At 48.4% G+C, this 20261-nt stretch overlaps 4 protein-coding genes across 4 annotated transcripts; 1 reads left to right on the top strand and 3 right to left on the bottom strand.

Annotated features, from left to right (window-relative positions):
• Positions 1-122: 122 nt before the first annotated feature.
• On the top strand, positions 123-2507 carry GGS22DRAFT_167836 (MFS general substrate transporter). Its single transcript, XM_047962038.1, has 10 exons — positions 123-422; positions 477-532; positions 581-771; positions 825-1042; positions 1112-1285; positions 1335-1441; positions 1497-1616; positions 1690-1826; positions 1875-2054; positions 2111-2507. The coding sequence occupies exons 1-10, from the start codon at positions 246-248 to the stop codon at positions 2452-2454; spliced, it is 1704 nt and encodes a 567-aa protein (XP_047816907.1). The 5' UTR covers positions 123-245; the 3' UTR covers positions 2455-2507.
• On the bottom strand, positions 2508-3991 carry GGS22DRAFT_167833 (hemolysin-III channel protein-like protein Izh2). Its single transcript, XM_047962037.1, has 6 exons — positions 3746-3991; positions 3666-3678; positions 3501-3595; positions 3204-3369; positions 2742-3138; positions 2508-2682 (listed from the first exon to the last, which is right to left on the bottom strand). The coding sequence occupies exons 1-6, from the start codon at positions 3900-3902 to the stop codon at positions 2521-2523; spliced, it is 990 nt and encodes a 329-aa protein (XP_047816906.1). The 5' UTR covers positions 3903-3991; the 3' UTR covers positions 2508-2520.
• An 801-nt stretch (positions 3992-4792) lies between these two features.
• GGS22DRAFT_35543 (phospholipid-translocating P-type ATPase) lies at positions 4793-10267 on the bottom strand. The gene is made up of 2 exons (XM_047966889.1): positions 5585-10267; positions 4793-5503 (listed from the first exon to the last, which is right to left on the bottom strand). Exons 1-2 carry the CDS (start codon positions 9736-9738, stop codon positions 4954-4956), a joined length of 4704 nt encoding a protein of 1567 aa, XP_047816905.1. The 5' UTR covers positions 9739-10267; the 3' UTR covers positions 4793-4953.
• A 4035-nt stretch (positions 10268-14302) lies between these two features.
• On the bottom strand, positions 14303-16542 carry GGS22DRAFT_35503 (homeobox-domain-containing protein). Its single transcript, XM_047966888.1, has 3 exons — positions 16021-16542; positions 15728-15933; positions 14303-15675 (listed from the first exon to the last, which is right to left on the bottom strand). The coding sequence occupies exons 1-3, from the start codon at positions 16389-16391 to the stop codon at positions 14417-14419; spliced, it is 1836 nt and encodes a 611-aa protein (XP_047816904.1). The 5' UTR covers positions 16392-16542; the 3' UTR covers positions 14303-14416.
• Positions 16543-20261: the final 3719 nt, after the last annotated feature.

Here is a 20261-nt window from a genome sequence, read left to right as displayed (position 1 = left end):
CTCATTTCATATTGTAACATTGACAAGTTATATGCGGCGCAGTCTGAAGTCATCAATCTTTCTGCCGGGTCTTACCCCGCATTATCGATGGCGACATATCTATTGATACGTTGCAGCGATGGCATCTAGATGGTTATAGAGGTTGTCGATGTCCCTATCTTGCTTGAGTGATGAGTGGAAGAAGGTTACCATTGAGATTCAAGATAGGTCCCTAAGCAAATAGGTCTACACTGACCCTGTTGACTATGGCGACCGTCATTCCGATAGAGATATCTGAGAAATTGACCCCAGATGATGCTGAATTCGGTCCCAATGAAGAAAGAATCGATGATGCGATTCCTCCACTGGGGGCGTTAGAAACACATAAGCGGTTATGGTTTCAAAAGTCGAAGCAGCACAATCCGAACGATATCGCAACACAGGTACAACTTAGACACTGTTTCGAATGATTTTGATGTAACTCTGATAATCAATAGCCAAGCGTATACGATAATCCTGACATTGCATCACAATATAAACCCCGCGAGGACTGGTACGGTAGAGACTAACAAGGAGCCGAATAATCACTGACACAGTGCAGGGAAAATCTTCACAGATTCGACCCAAGGGCACGATGGACTTGGGAGGACGAAAACAAGGTTGTTTGGAAGATCGATCGGCGCATCATGGCATGGACCGCCATCATGTTCACCGCGATGGAGCTAGATAGAGCCAATCTTGCTCAATCCCTGACTGACAACTTCTTGGAAGACATGCATTTGACTACAGATGGTATGCTAATTCAATATGACCATAAGGAATCGCCTAAGCTAACATCATTGAAAATTATAACCTTGGAAACACGGTCTACGCTGTATGCTTCCTAGCTGGAGAGTTCCCAGCCCAATTGTTGGCAAAGTGGCTTGGCCCCGATCGTTGGGTTCCTTCTCAGATCGTTCTCTTTTCGATCGTATCTGCATCCCAGTTCGCACTCAATAGCCGCGCCTCATTTCTTGTCTGCCGTGCGCTACTAGCATTTCTCCAAGGAGGTTTCATCCCAGAGGTACGCCAATCCCGCTCTAGATACCTAGTAGGTATGGATATGTAATTGAACCTGACATTCCACGAATAGTGCGTGCTGTACCTTTCGTACTTCTACAAACATCACGAGTTGACAATTCGTCTGGGATTCTTCTGGGCTGGTATGTTTATCGCCGACATAGTCGCGGCGATTGTCGCGTTTGGAATTCTCCATATGCGGGGAGTTGAAGGTCGCTCGGGTTGGCGTTGGCTTTTCCTGATAGAGGTACATAAGTGACGAATCTCGAATGATGGCATAGACTAATCTTTCAAAGGGCCTAATAACCGGGACTATTGGGCTCTTGTCATTTATCATGATGCCGCCGGGACCAACAGAAACAGCAAGCTGGTCTCGTGGAAAGGATGGGTGGTTTACCGCACGGTATTACAGCTACCCCTATTCGCATAGTACCTAGATACATGCTAACTCGTATCAGCGAGGAGACAATTATGGTAAATAGGATCATAAGGGATGACCCAAGCAAAGGGACGATGCACAACCGACAGCCAATTACTCCTAAGCTGCTGTGGAAGAGTTTGACTGATATTGACCTATGGTAGTTATTTCTGCCCCCGAACCCCTGAATTATAGGTAGGCAACCGCTAACATTAGGTACCTACCTAACTAAGGCCCCTATACGGCATCGGGCTAACGTTCAACATCCCAACCTTTTCGCCACAACAATATCTCAGCTTGTCCTTACGAGGCCTAGGCTTCGATACCTTTCAAACCAACCTTTTATCAATTCCGTACTTGGTTTTGAAAAGTGCGCATGTCCTCCTATCAGCCAGAGACCAGCTAACCAATCATCCAGTCGTCAATATGATAGCTCTAGCCACCCTTGCAGAGTACACGGGACAACTTGCTGCATGCGCATCGATATTCCAATTCTGGTGTTTACCATTCTTGATCTATCTTCGTGTCGTAGATACGACAAAGGCGTCGAAATGGTTGACGTGGGGGATGATCTCGTTATTGATAGCGGCGCCACTCGGTAAGCAACCATCATTTTCAGAAAAAGGGGCGAAAATGCCAGCTAATATTAAAAAGGCCATCCAGTTCAAGTTGGCTGGATTTCTCGCAATTCGAACACCGTCAGATCACGAGCTGTAGGCGCTGCACTTTACAACATGTTCCTACAAGCGGGGGTAATCATCTCGTCCAATATCTACCGCTCCGACGATGCTCCCTTGTATAGGAGAGGGAATAGTATCTTGCTCGGAATTCTAGTGTTCAATCTGGTGCTCTATGTACTAGCGAAGACATATTACGTCTGGCGCAACCGTGAAAGAGATCGCAAGTGGAATGCTATGACTTCTGAAGAGAGAATAGTCTATCTTGCAGACCACCAGGATGCTGGGAACAAGAGGTTGGACTTTAGATTGGCCTCATAGATTCTACTCAAAATCGCACGGAAGAATCGGGGATCGACAAGCTCTAAGTTCCTCAACAGCTGAATGTTATATGTGCTCTGTACACGCTATGCTAAATTCGTGATGAAAGTCAAAGGCTTGTAACATGGCCTTCGTATAGGTGAGGGCAGCGAAGACCACCATGACATGCATCACCTGGTGACTCGCACCAAATAAATCAAACACCCGAGGATACCATCTTTCCGGAAACTACAAGTCTATCAGCAACCAATCGTCATCATTCGCGAATCTTGAAATTCGATACGAACCTTCATAGCATACGCCACCACACCCGTACCGTTACACAAAGCAGTAACCCCTATCCAAGCCAACCCAACCCGCTGACTCTGCTCATCAAATCCATACTTCACAACTCCAATCAAATTGGGCGCAATAACGGAACAGAACCCGAACGTAGCGAAAAGAGCAGCTCGCACATGTCCAAGATGAGGCCCGCCGATCGAGGGATGGAAAGTAGCAAGCGAACACATCCCGGCAAGGACGGTATTCAAAGTCCAGTAGGCCATCTGACCATTCGAATCACACGGCAGACTATAATAAATGAGAGGCACATTTGCTCCCCACATTAGTAATAGAATGCCCTGATAATCGAGCTTGACTCCGAACTCATACACAGCTTCACTATGGCACATAAAGGTGTGGAAACTAGGATTTGTTAGGTACCAGGTATGTATTATAGGTATGCAGAAAGGGATATTCCCCAGACTTACAGGGTTGAGAATGTGAAACAGATACCGACGCCTAAGAAGTATACGCTGCATACCATAATATCGGCTGTTGTTGCGATTTTATATCGCGGCGGGACCTCGGTTCTAAAGACGTATAGCGGTAGAGCTAGGAAGAGAAGTGCTCCGATGATATGGGAGAAGATGTTGACTGTCGTTGTTAGTAGAAGCCCCCATCATGACCATACCTGCCTAGTAGGTACTTATCCTAGGTACCCAGTAGGTAGGTAGGTAGATAGGTAGGTAGATAGGTACTAGGTAGGTAGGAAGCGAGTAACCTACCTGTCTCATTATGGACATATGACCAGCTGTGAAGACATGACCATAACGAAGCACATTCAGGCCTATATCCAGTGCGCAAATGTTCGCTTCCACGCCTGGCGCAAGCAGCGTATGAGCACAAGACCCCTCGTACACCGACTCCATGTACCCGGGTAGGCGACTTACTGCTTCCAGGGGGCTTTCCGAAAAGTCAACGAGCCAGGTTCGGATATCGGCATACAGTGCCATACACGGAGAGCACCTACGTAAATTCTCCCAATCCACTAATCGTATCACCTTCTCGTCAGGTATCTTGTCCACAGTAGGCTGCTGACGCGGATTACGATATCGTTCTCTCAATCTTCCCGTCGCAAGACCCTTCGCGACAAGGGCCTGCGAACCCGTTCCCCGCCGGAAAGCCATATTGCGTGCTTCGCGATATTCGAAGGTATATTACGCATAATGCTCACTCAGCTCGTAGAATTATAGGGTCGCAACAAAGACCATTGGTAATGAAAAGGTCGAAGATGAAGATGAGAGGTGTATTTTACCAACAGCTGCAAGTTAATGACGCGATGCAACCTTCGACGAACCCCTGTCGCGAATGAAACAACCGCCTTTCCTCTCCGCCTGGAATACGTGATAGGTCCACGAGCTTAAACCGGGGAAAAGTTGCGCTCTGACCTGCTGAGCATGAAGGACCCGCAGCAGCCGCAGAACAGGCCAGCATGTAAGATATGTAGGTAATGTTAAAAAGTCCGACTACGTTCATGATAAGGCAAGACGAGTATGCACCTACCAGGTCACACATTACGCAAACCGGGTCATTCGCAGGCGTGCTGCCATAACCTAATATCGAGACCATGTATATATCTCGATATACCTCATCAAAAGATGATATCACCGGCTCGGACCGCGACCTGGTTCTAACCATCATAGGACCTATCTCGTACCACGACACGCCCTAACCCTTAGCTTCGACCTGATGCCCCATCTAGATCTGGAGCATCTCAGTTAAACGGCCTCGTAAATACCATGAAATCCAATTCACGTTCGCCCACCGTTTGACAATCCGGTCACCGTTACAAGAAAAGCCAATCACGTCTGAAACCACGACCAGGTAAGTATCAAGTAAGCCGTAAATTCGATACATGCAACCTACTCTATATTGCGTCAGGGGTATCTATAGTTCTCTAAGCCTAAACAAAAAAACACACGAAAAAAAGATTCCACCCTCGCTTGCTTGCTCATCTACTCGCCGTTCCGAACCGAAGAACCTTGACTCGCAAACCATATGACATATGCTTCGTAATGCTAGGCACCTGGCTAACGAGATGAGATTTCGTTTGCCGGTCCTACAAAGTTGGTATCTCGGAATGGATAACCCGGAGTTCAGGAGATGAACGCCTTCTCTAGACGTAATCGCTCATCTCATCCCTCACTTTCAGTCCAATCCCATCCTATCCTCACCCCATCATGTCGTCTGTATTCGTAACCCCTTATGTATCATCGAGCCCCGCGCGCCAGCTCCAGAGGGCCCATGACCCCGCTGCGACGAGCTTAGCGGTATATACACGTCCTGGAAAGTATTCCTTCCTGACCCCTCGCTAAGCACGGGACTTAGAGACCGTTGAGGCTCTAATTCGTCATCGTGATCTCCCTGTTCAGTTCCCCTCGAAGGAGGGGCCGCACGTCCCTCCTCGGCAGCGTGTTCCTTGAGAACTTCCTTGACGCCTCCCTCGCGTTCAATCTCCTGCCATAGATGTTGGTCTCGTGGGAAGTATATTCGTTGTAAGGCAGTGATGCCTAGCTCGAGCGCGATTACGGCCGCGATCGTTGCCCCTGCCGTGGCCCACCAGCCTAGCTTGTTCCCAAATTCGTGTACGAAAGAACCGCGCACGATGTATATACCGAATTTGAGGGGGTAGATAGCCCCTATGAAAAGGTTCCAGACGAACCAGCCTGTGATGGAGATGGCAAGGCCGCCGAGTGTAATCGCTGTCTTGTGATGGCATTCCAGTACTCTGGTTACATTAGTTAGAAATGATACCAAAAGGGCCTAGTTAGGTAGGTACCTAGGAAGGGGAATATAGGTGTCAACTTACAAGATCTTGACATTAATCAGTATCACTGTAATTGTGAATGCCAATTGTCCAAAGGGGAAGAGCGAATTATTTTCGGTGAAAAGGATATCCTTGAAGAAACCCCAGACCATCATGAATATGATGACGGTGTCAACTGCACCCGACAACATCCATAGCAGATATTTCTTGAAATTGAATGCCTCGCTTCGTTGGCCGAACGAGTAAAGTTCCGGGACCGCGAGCAAGGTTTCCGCCTTAAGGTCCTTCTCGAAAATTCCGAGGAGGATTACGGGTAGCGAGGTGAAGAGCGCGTTAAACACCGTCAAACTCCACGACTCGTAAATCGACGTGCCGGTGTACCCGTTGAAGTGTTGGTATTGTGCTTGAATAATGTAGAAGACCAACTCTTTCCAGAATGTTGCCAGGATGTATTTTCCGGTTCGCAGATACATCCAGCGGCCGTGGACAAGGAGAAGTCGTTGGAGGAATCTGAACTGGGCGATCGAATAATCGGCAACTCGGGCAGCTTGAAGGCCTTCGCGACCAGAGATGCCTATGCCGACGTGGGACGCTTGGATCATGGCAATGTCGTTTGATCCATCACCGATAGCTAGAGTTAATGACGATGGGACTGTCTCGCGAATAGCTTGTACCAAGCCAGCCTTTTGGGACGGCGACGCTCGGCAACAGATGACCGAATCCATGCGGACGGCTAGATCATAAAACATTATCTTCAAAGAATCATCCTTTTCGATCACACTTAGAGTATGGCCGTCGACAACGAGGACGGAGTGAGCTATCATGCCACGACCAACGTCGATTAGTGTGGATGTAATCTTCTCTTGCAAGTCGTCCGTGGTAGCATCGAGAATGTAGAGATCAGAAAACGGCTTGGCCAACCTCGCAGAGTGCGCGATGTTGATAGCTGTCTCTCGTTTGTCACCAGTAAGCATCCATACCTTGATATTCGCCCTTCGAAGTTTTTCGATTGTTTCGGGAACACCTTGTTGGAGTTTGTCTTCGATGGCAGAAGCACCAGCAAGATCGAAGTCTCTTTCGATTAGTTCTGCTGCCTCTTCGATGCGAGTTTGCCTGTCAACAAGACTCGTGGTGGCGGCTCGATAGACCTCCTTCCACTGCTCGTACTCTGCGTCGCTTACATAGCGATAGGCGAAAAGTAGAGTTCTTAAGCCTTCCGAGGCAAATTCACCGATGTGTTGGAAACACCGTTCGAAGATAGCGCCATCGTCCGCGGCCATATATTCGTCCACTATTCCATCGTAAACCTCTGTACTGCCAGCAAGCAGTACTGGAGAGAGAGCCATGGACTGTCGTGGCGTGTTGTAATCGTCGTCATACCCTACTGTCTCGTCCATATCCAAAGTCTCGCGCCTTGTTAACCAAGTGTCGATGTCTTCCGATACCGAGCGACGATTCGCCTCGGTAGACTTACGTCGACTGCTACCCTTTCGGAAGATGCTGTTGCGCTTGCTTATGCTATTTCTAGGGCTATACGTGCCGCTTAAACGATTCATGGCCCTCTCGGCTTCCACGCTCTTTCTCTTACTGGCTCTCCGTACCACGTCGGACGCCTTTCGCTTAGCGAGGAGCGCATTTCTTAGGCGAGCAATCATGACATTATCAGCGCCCTTGCAGAAGACGCAAATTCTACCATCTGGCATACGTATAAGAATTGACATTCGCTTCCTCTTGCTGCTAAACTCGATAATGTCTAGCACTTCGTACGTCTCCGTAACAAGTTCTCCTTCCCGGTTTTGGAATTGAAGTTTGATAGAATTCGTCGGACGGTCAATTAGGAGGAAGCCTAAATCTTGGGCAGCTTGCACCAGCGCCAACTCATCCGGGGATGCAGCTTGGAAAGCAATCTCGCCATTCTCTTTGACCTCAGGTAGACACGTGTGGCACAAGGCTACGCAGAGAAGAAATTGGCGAGCCTTTCTCGAAAACACGGTATCGGGATTCTGGTTGATGTAGTTTAGCATGGCTTCCGTTTTTGGTATGGGTATAGTTTGCCCCGGTCGGGTTCTTGGTATTCGAGAAGAGCTAAATTGTGGTTGGTTGCCGATCAGTGGCGTCTCGACGGGCTCGTCGCTTTCGGGGATGACGTTCGTGTCCGTCGGTCCGTCGACTTGTCCATCTAAACCTTTCGTATTTCTAGCTATCCGAGCCTTGCTTTCCTGCCGATCACGTTCGATATCCATGTCATGCAGCCAAGCCACCCCTGCGACGCTTAGCTTCCGGAAACGCATCTTGTTCTCTGTCAAAGTGCCGGTTTTGTCGGAGAAGATGTAATTGACCTGGCCCAGATTCTCTAGAATGGTCGTGGTATTGACAACCATCGGTGTGTCTGTTTCCGGATCATACATCTCCACGTCGTCTAGCATGAAGAACTGACCGACTTTGATGATCTCGAGACTTACATATAAAGACAACGGAATCAGTGTGTTGAAGGCGATGATGAACCCAAACCAAATATGCGCAAATGGAACGGTGGCATCTTTAAGGTAAGGTGCATGTCTCTCATATGCGTTTCTCCAGATGTAGTACCCACCCATACACCCGACAGTGAGAGCGAGCACAACCAAGACGAGGAGAATGACGATGCGGTTAAGCAAGCCTTGGATCTTGGGGGCTTTAGCACGAACATTTCTGTTAGCGTTCATACGAATCTTGCATTCCTCGCCTGTATTAATAACCAACCCAACCAACTCATCGGTATTTCGTAATATCGAACCTCGGTACACGACATCGCTCGTTGTTAACGGTCGGGTTTCGCCATCGAGAGTCACACGGCCCTCGAAATTATACAGGTCGACATTGGGATCCTCGCATACGACCTCTGCCGGGCAACGCCTCAAGTTCTCGATAGTGTCGCAACGCTTAGCTAGTAACGAACAGGCTTGCTTGCTCTTGAGATTTGTTTCGCCGTCAAGCGCCATCGTCTCGATATATGCAATCCCATTGTGACCAGTTGCGTGAAGGATAATGATATCCGCCGGTACACTTTGGTCTCGTTGTAATTTGATGACATCGCCCACTCTAAGGTCTTGCCATTGAATCGAAGACCATACCGGGTCATCTTGGCGTCTGCCGACATCTTGAAGTTCCGTCATCTCTTCCTCCACAGGTTTTTTCCCACCCAATTTCATTCCGAAGAAACCCTTTGGACCCTTGTTATTTTTCTCCACTGTCCTCTCCGGATCGAGAACCCAAGCGGGGGCCAGGTTCTCCGTCTTGTCCAACACATACCTCCTATAATCATCGAACCCCTCCTTCGCCATGCTAATAGAGACGAAGATGAGTAGGGGTATGAGAGTAGTGAACGAACCCGTCGTGCTCAGACCTGGGATTAGTTGCAGGATGGCGATGATGAGGAAGTAGAAGTTGGCCAGCTTGCTAAACTGGAAGTAGAGCTGCTTCGGTAGAAATGACCATTTGGTATAACGACTAGAGCGGATGAAGTTCGAGATATAGTGTCCGCCGCTCCTTTCGTCGATTAGCGGGACCCTGCGGACGGCGCCCGCACTAATAGGTATATGTCGACCATCACGACTCGGCGGTAGAGGTTTCTGACGCAAGAGCCCCTCGATAATCCATTTCTGGTATAATTCGTTGAAGCGCTGTTCGAACCTAGCCCCCGGTCCCAGTGCCCTTTTCCTTTGTCGATTGACCCATGCACGGTAGTTGTCTAGTCGGAAAGGAGTATCTCGATCGGTGTCGTCTATGTCATGGCCCATCTTACTCTTATCAAACGGGTCCCGCGACTTCCCGCCTCCCATAGCTGTATCCATGTCGTATGCTACATGATGTTCTTCTCGATTATCGGCAGGTTTTGACGAGGAGGTTTGAGCTTCGTACGGAGCTTCGTATGGGTTACTAGAAGCCATTCGTGGGTCGTCGGTGTTACGAATTGCGGTATCTATTCCGCGTGGCTCTTCGTCGTATGGAGCATAGCTAGAGAATCGTACACGATGCGCCGAATTATGAGTATTCGTTCGCCTAGGTCTCCAGCTGTCGTGATATTGTCGCTCTTGATCAATTTCCTCATCCGCAGATCTAAAATTGGAGTCTAGAGGGGAATATAGCTGCCGCGACGTTTCAGCCTGCTCGGGATTGCCATTGTAATTCGACATGATCCCAAGCGGGAGTGTCATGCACTTGAGGTCTCGGTTCCAGGCCCGCCAAGGCCAGGCGGGCAATAATTCAGGTGATGTTTAGCAGCGGGGGTCCTGCCGAGAATAGAGCCAAGCGACGCTTACGACTTCGGATCGTGGTCTCATCGGCAGCTTATGATTGGGCGGCTATATACAAAGGGACCTAACCCGTTGACCTATTTAGTCGCAAACCTGGAGAAATAGCCAAATTCGAGGTTCGAAACCTTGGAAACGTGGAAGAGACTCTTTAGATAAAAGCGAGAGAGATCTTAGTAGGGTCGCTTGACAAGAAAACCGGATATAGGTGGTATAGAAGTAGAGAATACGAAGTAGCCTAATAGGTACTTCATCACTGCAACGCAGCAAACCGCGATACGCTTGAAACAGAGGAAGAGGAAGGGGGGGGAAGAAGATGTATTAGCCAAAGAAAAGAAGGAATAGAAAGGAAAACAAAGCGAGATGTGTCATCATCCGTTAATGCCAATACCTAGTAGTCGACATCGAATATGATTGATCGATGAGATTATGAAATAATATTGACCACTGGGAAGCACTTGCAGTCGTTCGAGGACCAAGAGCATAGCCGCAAAGTCTAACGACGCCAGCAACGCCTCTCCAAGTCGAGGGTTACCACCCTGCCACTTTACTCGGCCACATCCTTCGGTCATAAGCCTAGGGAGGTACATAGTAGTTACTAGGTACCTATCTAGCAGCCTACAAATGTGGCAGCCTAGCAGCCCCAGACACTACCGGGCATCTGAGCAGACTGCCAGAACCAGAGTCCCAGACACTCTCTTGGGTATCCAGGTACGTAGCCCGGTTTCCCGACGATCCGCGGTGCCCAACAAGGAAGCAGGGCTGGCAGGATCTACTACCATAGTATGTACTTCGTACGCATGAACGAAAGAAAGATTCAAACCTTCAATCCAACTGATCAATGTCTATGGTTCTCTTCCATGCGCATGCGCCTCTTTCGGCTGACGACTAGTTGACGATCGGTTTATGTTAGATGCATTCGCAACCACTCCATCTTTCTTTTCTTTTTTTCTCATTAGAATAATCGATTTGTTGAATTGCCGCGATTTCGAACCGGGCGAAAAGAATAGTTGCAAAATTAGAACTTTGTAAAGTCCTAAACGGGGGCTAGAGATTTTAGTTCATCAGCAGTCCGGGGACCTGTAAAAACCAGCCACAATACCCGAATAGATGGGTCTTTTAGTCGCTAATCTATTCCCATTTAAGGATCTGAAGGCTTGTATCATCCCTGTAACTAGGAATCTGCTAGGAACGTTCCGACATGTTACGGCGCATAAGTAAGCACTTGTCCTCGACAGCCCCGGAGATATCAATATCAATATCAACATCTCACCACCTGCACTAGTTGTTGTAATAGCCGGTCGGGTTTCTAACATATCAGGTACGGGATGGGTAGGTAGGTACTGTATGTATGAGTTATCAAATATTGATATTTCTGATGAAGAGGTAAAATATCCCGAGATAACTCTGTCAGTAAAATCTGCAAATAAGCTATAACAGTACAAGCGTACGTCAGATTGGCTGCGCCACCCCCAACAGCATCAAATACTGGTAAGACACGATTTGTCGATGACGACAGGGGCGATCTCTAAACCCCTCAATCCCCGACAATGGTTATCGCCTTCTATGTATGTGTCTGTTCTCGAGGAGCACGACATCTACTTAGGAAATCTTATGAAGCCGCACAATTTGGGTATTACCAGCCAGCCAGCTACAACCAACAACAACTGAGAAATGATCTAGCAAGATGGGCAGCTTTTCTTACTCCTCGTATCACTTACACGCTATAGCTGCAGACTTGTTTAGCGTGAGAAGTTTATCGACTATGCAAGGGATTTCGGTTGCTAGTGCCGATACCCATGCCAGAGCTTGTCACGTCTAGACCTTCACGTCGACGGCAAGCTTAAAGTAAAGAAGGCATCAATCTTGAAGTGTTCATTATGCAATTACCTAATAAGAATATCGATTGGAAGTTTCGAAGTGAGTGTGAACATACACTACTTACCAAGTAGGTATTCGCATCTTGGACATCTCAACTATCTCAGACTCAACATCATGTTCGACATTGATAACCAGACAACGGCAGTACGATTGGTGTTCCATTTGGAGACCAACATGTACATATTTCAAACAGCCTATACTGCACCAGTGATATCACGCCCCAAGATGTGACAACTTCGCCAGTTTGACACTTGCGGCACGGTGATAGTGGTCCATCTCTCCATCTCTCAACTATCCGCTTTGACAATCTGGAACTTGACAACCTAGGGTATTATCATGACTGCCTAAAGGTCGGCAGACTACCGGCCTCTTACCTATTACCTAGTAGGTACCTTCCTACCTGGGTACCATCCCTATGATATTGGTATACCATTCAATGTCGTACAATTTGTCTTATATCAGACACGAAATGTTAGTATATACATATACGATGATATTAGTGAGACGAGAGCCCTAACCACATAGATACTAGTAGGCAAGATCGTCTCTATGCCCTGACTAAGTCACTAAGAGCGCTTTAGTCTAGGCCCGAACCCCTATTTCTCAACAACCCCAATTTGAGGTTATACACAAAAGAAATGCTGATGCCTAAAAGTGCAGCCAATACGAAGTACCCAGATCAACAACAAGGTTACATACAACGCGAAACAAACTTGTTCGCCATATCCATGCCACTTAAACCAGACCAGTCTAGCCATTTGCCAGCGAGTCGCTGAGCCAGCCACGCGGCAACCTGTGCCGTAGAGATCTATAGAATGTCACCTGATATCCAAATCGCGAACCCGATACCGAGAAGAATCTGATGTCTATAGAGATATCTATCGTGATCTTGGCATTTTACTACCTACCTATCTACCCAGTCACTCCGCCTTTCCACGCAGTTAGGAGAAAAACTCGGGGTTTAGATCATCACCATCCGTGGAGTCGAGCCGTTGCACCGAAAAGATTTATATCGACATAGCCCTGTGGCATGTCCAGGGGTATTTTTAGCTTCAGTGTTACCGTTGAGCTCATATGAACCTGCAATTAAGACCTTTGGGCGCAGTCACGTATCCGAATTGTTGACGCTAGCATCGAGCCACAGCGAAAGTTCCTCTGAAAATGGGTTGTCCAAGTGGTATTCCAAATACTGCTTTGCTTATCACCCATCGAACACCAAATCAGAAGGAAGGTTTGTGGTGCGAGTCCAAGTCTTACGACGTAGCCAAGCCAACAAGAATGTCCTGGTGGACTTGAATGAGTATACTCGTCCGTTCTATACCCGTCATACAACTTGTCTTGAGACCTATAACTCCTAACGCCTACCGAATTTCAACCTATGGGCTATACTACTAGGTACCTAATAGGTAGGTAGGTAGGTAGGTATTGTGGGTGCTGCATAGGTAGATAATAGCAGTCATGTGAGCCCCGGCTATTCTTCAAGGTCACTGGTTTAAGACTTCCTCCTTGCAAGACTCACCTGTGACAGCTGTGAGTATGTAAATGATGCGACGATCCGCCTTGTGACTTGACCTCCACTCAATCGACCTACATGTCGCTATCCTCCTGAATATGTCTCGCTTGCACTCTTCCCTCGAGTGCCGCCATAACCGAGACCTTAGCAACACGGCGAATGGTGTTGGTCTATCCAATATGAACCCAGAGAACTGAAGACTGGAGCCAGAAAATATCATACGAAGTTACTCCCAAGATCACAGACCAATCACATAAGATAATACATTCAATTCGCATATATGTTTCTATATTCCAATGTATTATAATCCTCGCCGTAAAGTCGTGACAAGGAAAAGACAGCAAACAGGGGAATCTCTTCTTCTTCGTCTTCATCGAGCTACTAGAGCTAGTCAAGTAAATTCACCTTGACGTAGCGCAGGCTAACACTAGACGGCGTCAGGGCTTTCGCCGCAGATCTCACGCCGTCGAATACTTGTTATACCGCCTACCCAGGCTTTTCTCACCCTCGACAGTCCGTTCCCGAGGTATCAATGATCATTACTCTCGCAATTGGTACATGCCAACCGCCCAACAAAATCCAGCAGACCAGCTCTGACCGCTGATCTCCGGCAGACGTGTTTAAAAATTACTATCCGCGAACCCAAGCCTCCTGGGCTTCTTCCATGTTCATCTGTTTTTGTTCGCCCCGCAGCCAGAAAAAGACATCGCTTATTTTCGTAAATGTGAAATGTTGAAAAAAAAAATGATAACAAGCTGTAATATTTCAAACCAGATTGTAAACGAATTGGATTAGGACCCGAATGTCCGGTATTAGCGCAAATGGGCAACGCCATTTGTGAAGATGGATATGCTTTTCCCCTCCGAGAGTTGGAAAAAAGGTAGGTAGCGATGTGATATATAGAAAGTACGATAGATGTGCCAGACATGCACAATCGGATGCCGAAGCAAAGTGTCGTCATGCTGAGCTTTGTGGCCGATGAAATCGATGAAATGGGATAAGAAACAGACCGAGAATCGTATGCCGAAGAGCAGATCGGGGAGAATGGAGTTTTCGAGAAAAAAGGAAGTCCACAAAAGCGACAAGAGGTATAAGGTCCCGTAACGCCACAAGTAGGAGAGCAAAGCTAAGCCGACCGCGGCGGCTATTAGAAGAATCGGAAAACGCGTAACTAGAATTATATCGAAATCATTGGTGATGCTGAATGCTCTCGGGAGACAAGCTCGACGGGTCGACAGTGTCAAACTGAACTAGTTGGTTCATGTCGAGGTCGGCTTGGTTGGCTTCCATGAAACCGGGAGAGTGCGAGTGCATGGGAAGGTTAATGGTATGTTTCGAGTACATCTCGTTCAGGCCGTGTCCGTCATCAGAAATAGCAGACTCGCCCATGCCGTAAATGTCGGCAGAGGCTGGTCGCTGAAGCATGGAGAGAGGAGGGGATTGTTCGACGATAGCCGGGTCGCCGTGGCCAGTGTAGGACAACGGAGACACAGATTGCGGGATTTGAGGCAGCGGCGAGAGGAATGCTCCGCCGTAGGGGGTACCGAAGCTCGACGCCGGCAGAGGCGTGTTTTCAGGGCCCTGGGAGAAGAAGTTCGGGCTAGAATATTCTGACGGAGCTGTGGTAGCAGCGGATAGGGGGTACTGTCTTAGATCCATGCCGTACGAAGCCTGAGTATCGATGCGCAGATTAGGTCCAACGTTGTTAAGGCCGTTGGGCTGTTGTGGAATAGGCGCGTAGATGTTAGGGCTGTGCGGCTGAGTCTGGTTATCGCCCGGGTGCTGGATGTAGAACGACGGCATTGGGTTCTGGAACATGGAGAAGTCCACAGCCGTAGGCACCGACCTACTGCGCTGGCGCTTGTGACCCGGAGCACGCATACCAGCATGCATAGGGTTGATTCCCCATTGCGATTCCTGGTACATACCGACGTGCGGCGGTCCAAAGTTCGGTTGCGAAGCAGGGCGGTTAGTCGGCGACACGGGAGCAGAGACGGACAACGCGTGGCTCATGTCGAAAGGATTCGGGTTGTGTCGGTTTGTGAAAGACTCGAGAGACGCGAGCTTAGCAAGCTGGCCGCTAAGGACCTTGGGGTTACCACCAAGATGGTGGACGAGGCAGTGCGTAGCTTGCTGGTCCTCAGTAAAGTCGTTGCATTGGAAAAAGCCATTGGAGTTGGGAGACGAGTCCATGAAGAAATTAGGAGGTCGGTTCAACTCGATGACGATTCCACCAAGCTTCGTCGCGTCACCCTCGGGGTTCTCGAGGTAGATGTTCTTGATCGCGTTGAAGTTGTACTCGATTTTATATCCCGCTTGGTCGTTGTTGATGTAGTAGGTCATGGTGCACTTTTCGGGAGAGTAGAAGATGATTAGATCCATGGTGTTCTGACCAACACGCGTCCACTTTCCGATGCTCAAAGACCGGCAAGTCAGATGGTGTATCACTGTGATTGTAAGTTTCCTCGCCGTCATTCCAAGAAGTCGGTTGATACTTACGGACTTTCCCCTGTCCACCCTGTTCGCCTCCCAACATCATCGATCCGTAAGGTAGCAGCCCGGTACGTCCCATGTAAGGACCGCCGAGGCCCTTACCAGATTCCATGGCCTGCATGGCCAGGTATGCTCGCATAGACTCGGGGATCGAGTCGATATCCTCACCAGTTTCCAGGCTCTTCTTAGCAAGAAGCTTGATCTTGGCGCGTCTATCGCGTGTATGTTAGTTTTGATATTCAAAGATATTCAATGCTATCCAATACTATTCAATAAAGAAAGGTCGGATGGAAACGTACCGGTTCTGGAACCAGATCTGAACAGACCTTTCGGTCATGTTGATCTCCTCAGCTATCCTCTCCCGAACGTTGGCGGTAGGGGTAGGGTTCTTGTTGAATTCCATCTCCAGGGTCGTCAATTGATCCTGGGTCGCGCGCTGCCGCTTCTGGTTCTTCTGCTGCTGGGTGAGCGTGCTCTTGCGCGGCGGACGTCTCGAGTTGGCGCTGGACTGTGTGGCCGACTGGGCCGAGGACGGCGAGGGAGACATGCTGTCCTTGGTGTCGACCGAATTGGCAGGTGTCGATATGGCCTCCGGTGTAGAATGGGTCTGGGCCGCGATAGTTGGAGCCGCGGAACCAGGCTGTTCCATCTTGATGGGCGTCTCCATCATGACTGCTCCGGAGGTTGTAAAGGAATGTCGATGTTAATATAAATATCTAATAAGCTCGGTGCGATCGAACGTCGATGTCGTGAGTTTAGACGCGATATCGATAGGGGTTGTCCTGACCGCGCCCGAATATCGAAGGTATTATTCCAATAAGGATATCTCGAAGATGTAAAAAGTTGATAATGATTATCAAGGAGCGTCGTCCCGAAGCGGTAAGGCTAATGCGCGCAGTCGGGATAATAATAACGTTGTCGTCGATGCAAGATACTACTACTAGTAGGTATGTTGGTAACAGGCGACCACGGTTATGGTGTTGAGATACTGAGAGTTAGTTTAAGCCTAAGGAATGAAATGGACCCGGAAGGAGTGACGGTGTCCGTAATGGCTATGAATATGAAAAGAGAGTGTGGGGTCGAAGAAAAAAGGAAATAATGAATATGGGGGAGAAAGGGTAGAAGAATTGTCGATAAACGACGACAGTGACGATACCAGGAAAGAAGATGAAGATGGAGAGAAGACAGCCGAAAAAAAAAAGGGAGGAGGGGGAAAAAGGAGGAAGGTCAAGCACAAAAGAGTAAAGGGCGACGGCTCTGCAGGGACTAACTCAGGTACCGGCTCAGGTACCAGACTCAGGTACCAGAAGCTACCAAAGTAACCTAATGTAGCAGCCCGCAGTAGTCGGTACTGGTGGTACCTAGGGTACCTAGAGTACCTACTTTGGTAAGAGCGGCTTGCCCAAGTGCATCAGCGACGGGGATCAGCCTGGCTTGGAAAACGGCCTAAGTGGGCAGTTAGCACGCATCAGCGTTAACAGATGGGGCAGCTTTGGGGCCGTTACATGCCTTTGTCTACGAATACGGTTCTGATACTGTGCGGTCCGCCGTGCTATGCGCAGAGGGCATAATACGGTTTCGCGGGGGCGCGTTAGGTTCCAGAGATGCAAGACCAGGGTGATTGATTGGTCGACTTGTTTCTGATACTGAGCTGATTGATAGTGGACGTGACCGCCCAAATCGAGTACGTAGTGTGGAATGTACCTGAGCTAGTTCATTTATGCACTTGAATACTTTCTCCTACTACCTGGGCAGGTACATACATACCTACATACACCTTCACACGTTTACGGATCAACTATGCTGCTATGGTGGACACTGTGGAGAATATTGACCCCTGAAGAACCAATCGTGCAATTGGATGGAGTCTTCTCTTACTGAACCCATCTTTTTTTTTCTCTCTATCTTCCACGCACGCACTTACACACACTACAGCGTACACACATATGTACAATCCATCCCATATTCGTAACGAAACACACACCGTCTTTTCTTCACCTACACTCGCTACAGATGATAAATGCTCTTAACTGCTTCATCGTCCGATACAGGTCATCGCGGTGGGTTGTCCAACAACGTAAGGCGAAGTAGCCATGATGTCTTCGACACACAATTGCATCAGATCCATTCTGGTGTTGTCTCCCAGTACCCCTTTGGTACGAGGACATGTGTTTTATCTTATCCGCAGGGAAACAAAAATCTATCCAAGTGCTAAACAGCCTAAGGCAGATCATCAGATGGACCTCGAGCGAATGCGCTAAATGTCGAATGGAGCTAGATGATGAAAAAGGACCTGAAAGTTCAGCAAATCGGTTGTGGGACCAATACCCCTGACGATGACTTCAGCCGTGCTACTGGTGTATGGCTACTACATAGTACCTAGCACTAGCAGCCTAGCAACCTAGTACACATAGTATGGTACAGAATGTCCAATGCCGAATACCAAAATACCAAAATACCGATTTCAAGCCTGTCTGCTATCGTCTGGGTATTTCTCTATTATCTACTCCTACGTACTATGACACCTACGACGCTACGTAAGGCTATGAATATTGATATTTGATTCCTGGGCTGCCGGGTACGGAATAGGCGATTATGAAATAGCAGGTATGTTTGCCCCAGTCTTAAAAATTTCAGGGTACCATTCTATTGGTACCTGCGTCTTCTTTAGGATGGAAGGATTGCACACACTCGGACAGTGCGAATATCGCTCCGGCTGTTCCAGAGGCTGCAGAGGGCACGTACTATGTAAAGGACAGAAGATGCTAACTGGCACACCACAATAGCTGCGGCGTCGGCTAAAAAGGCTTGTGTAATCCTTGCTGACGCGCGCTGCCGCCGCCAGCATCGGTCACCATAGTGAATGTGCTTTTTCGCACACAGACAAACTGACAGACCATTACTAGGTAGGTATGTACATACTACTACTATGTATGTAGCCAGCACTAATAACTTCAAGGCTAGGTATGAGAGAACATACGAATTGTTCTTCGGCTTTACCGTCTTCTCTGACTCTCTCTTCAAATCTGGTCCTAGACGGCTAGAATACCCACACTAGCGAAAGCGCGCCGCGGTCTCCATTCACGGGACCGCTGTTCCGGCCGGACTTTGGGTGGCCCGGTTGGCGGCGTTGAATGTCGACAGCGCGTGTGGATACATGCAATAGTCATGCTCGTCGATCTGCCACCATCCTCGTGGATGCCCAGCTGGCCTTCTGGTCCGAGTCGACGGATATCTATTAACGTAGAGGTCGGAATTGACCCGACTCTTCCCCGAGCCATTCGACTATCGTTTGGGAACTTTGGTCTCCAAGACGTTAGGTCGTTGGCATCTTAATCGCTCTAATTCGAGATCCAAACCCCTTCGGATGCTCTACTTATTTCCTTCGTCACCTAGGTAGGTAAGCAATGACAAGTAATCAGCAGATAAAACACTCGATGTGTAATTTTTCAGGCTTCGTCAACGATTGAAATTATTGTTTTTAATTATGTTAAAGCGCTGGGGAAAGTTTTGTTTTACTAGACTAGAAACAAACGCATGATGTTATGTAAATGCCTGGCTAGCCTCGAGAACCCTAGATGGCGATCCGTCCTGAGGGTGGTGGGGGTTGTTTGACGGCGCACTTCCCAGGGCCAATGAAATCTTACCTCGATATTGTCCCACCGTCCTAGGACCGACCAGACTGCCGACGCAAGAAAAGGGGGGTCGAGAGCCAAGAGATTTTTTTTCTTCCTTTTTTTCATCGTTAGACCTACCGCTGAATTGACCGACACAACCAACACAGACAGACATAGCACATAACGGGGCGACAACTCATATTCGTTGCCAATGCTTATCCGGGTCATACAGCGCCCCATCTTCTCGTCAACGAATTCGAATTCGAAAAGTCGATCTAACTGCCAGGAACACAGCTATGCATTTACACACACACACATACATACATACATACATACCTCCTACCAACTGCTGACCTGCTGACCTGGATAAACATACGGACGAGAAAATGGTAGCGAAGCTAGTTCCCCTGAGATTCGACCGCTGATAAACGATCCTGAGGACCTGGTAGGATCTGCATTTTCAGCAGCTAGTCATATTATCCCTGCATGTTTTTCCCGCAACAGTTAAGACATTTACGCGGTTGACCGCGTTTGAACCAGGTCATAAGTTTCTCAGGAACCAATGACTCTACCACGGAATGATCCATGCCCTTCCCCGCCAGCCTCATTAGGATGTAGGGAAGATAAGACCTAACAACACGGCTGACGATCCAAGATGGTGGATGGCAATCCTTTTTGTCTTCCTCTTCTTCGATTCCGTTTTGGTGGGGGATCGCTCCGTGTCGAGTATCTAAAACTGTGTGGGTATCTGTACCTGCATTGGCGAGCCAGTAGTACGGCTGAACTGCATGACCGTCGCCGTGTTCCTGCATTAGTATGCGCAGTATGCGGTCAGCTTCGTGTGCCGTTACTCGTCTACGCGCACTGTGCCATACATTCTATGGTAGCGTTGCCCATCCGCCCCGTCGCTGACGGTTCCAGGA

The sequence above is a fragment of the Annulohypoxylon maeteangense genome, assembly GCF_022496945.1.
Source record: "Annulohypoxylon maeteangense strain CBS 123835 unplaced genomic scaffold GGS22scaffold_13, whole genome shotgun sequence".
NCBI lineage: Eukaryota > Fungi > Ascomycota > Sordariomycetes > Xylariales > Hypoxylaceae > Annulohypoxylon > Annulohypoxylon maeteangense.
This window is presented reverse-complemented; position numbering and strand designations above follow the sequence as displayed.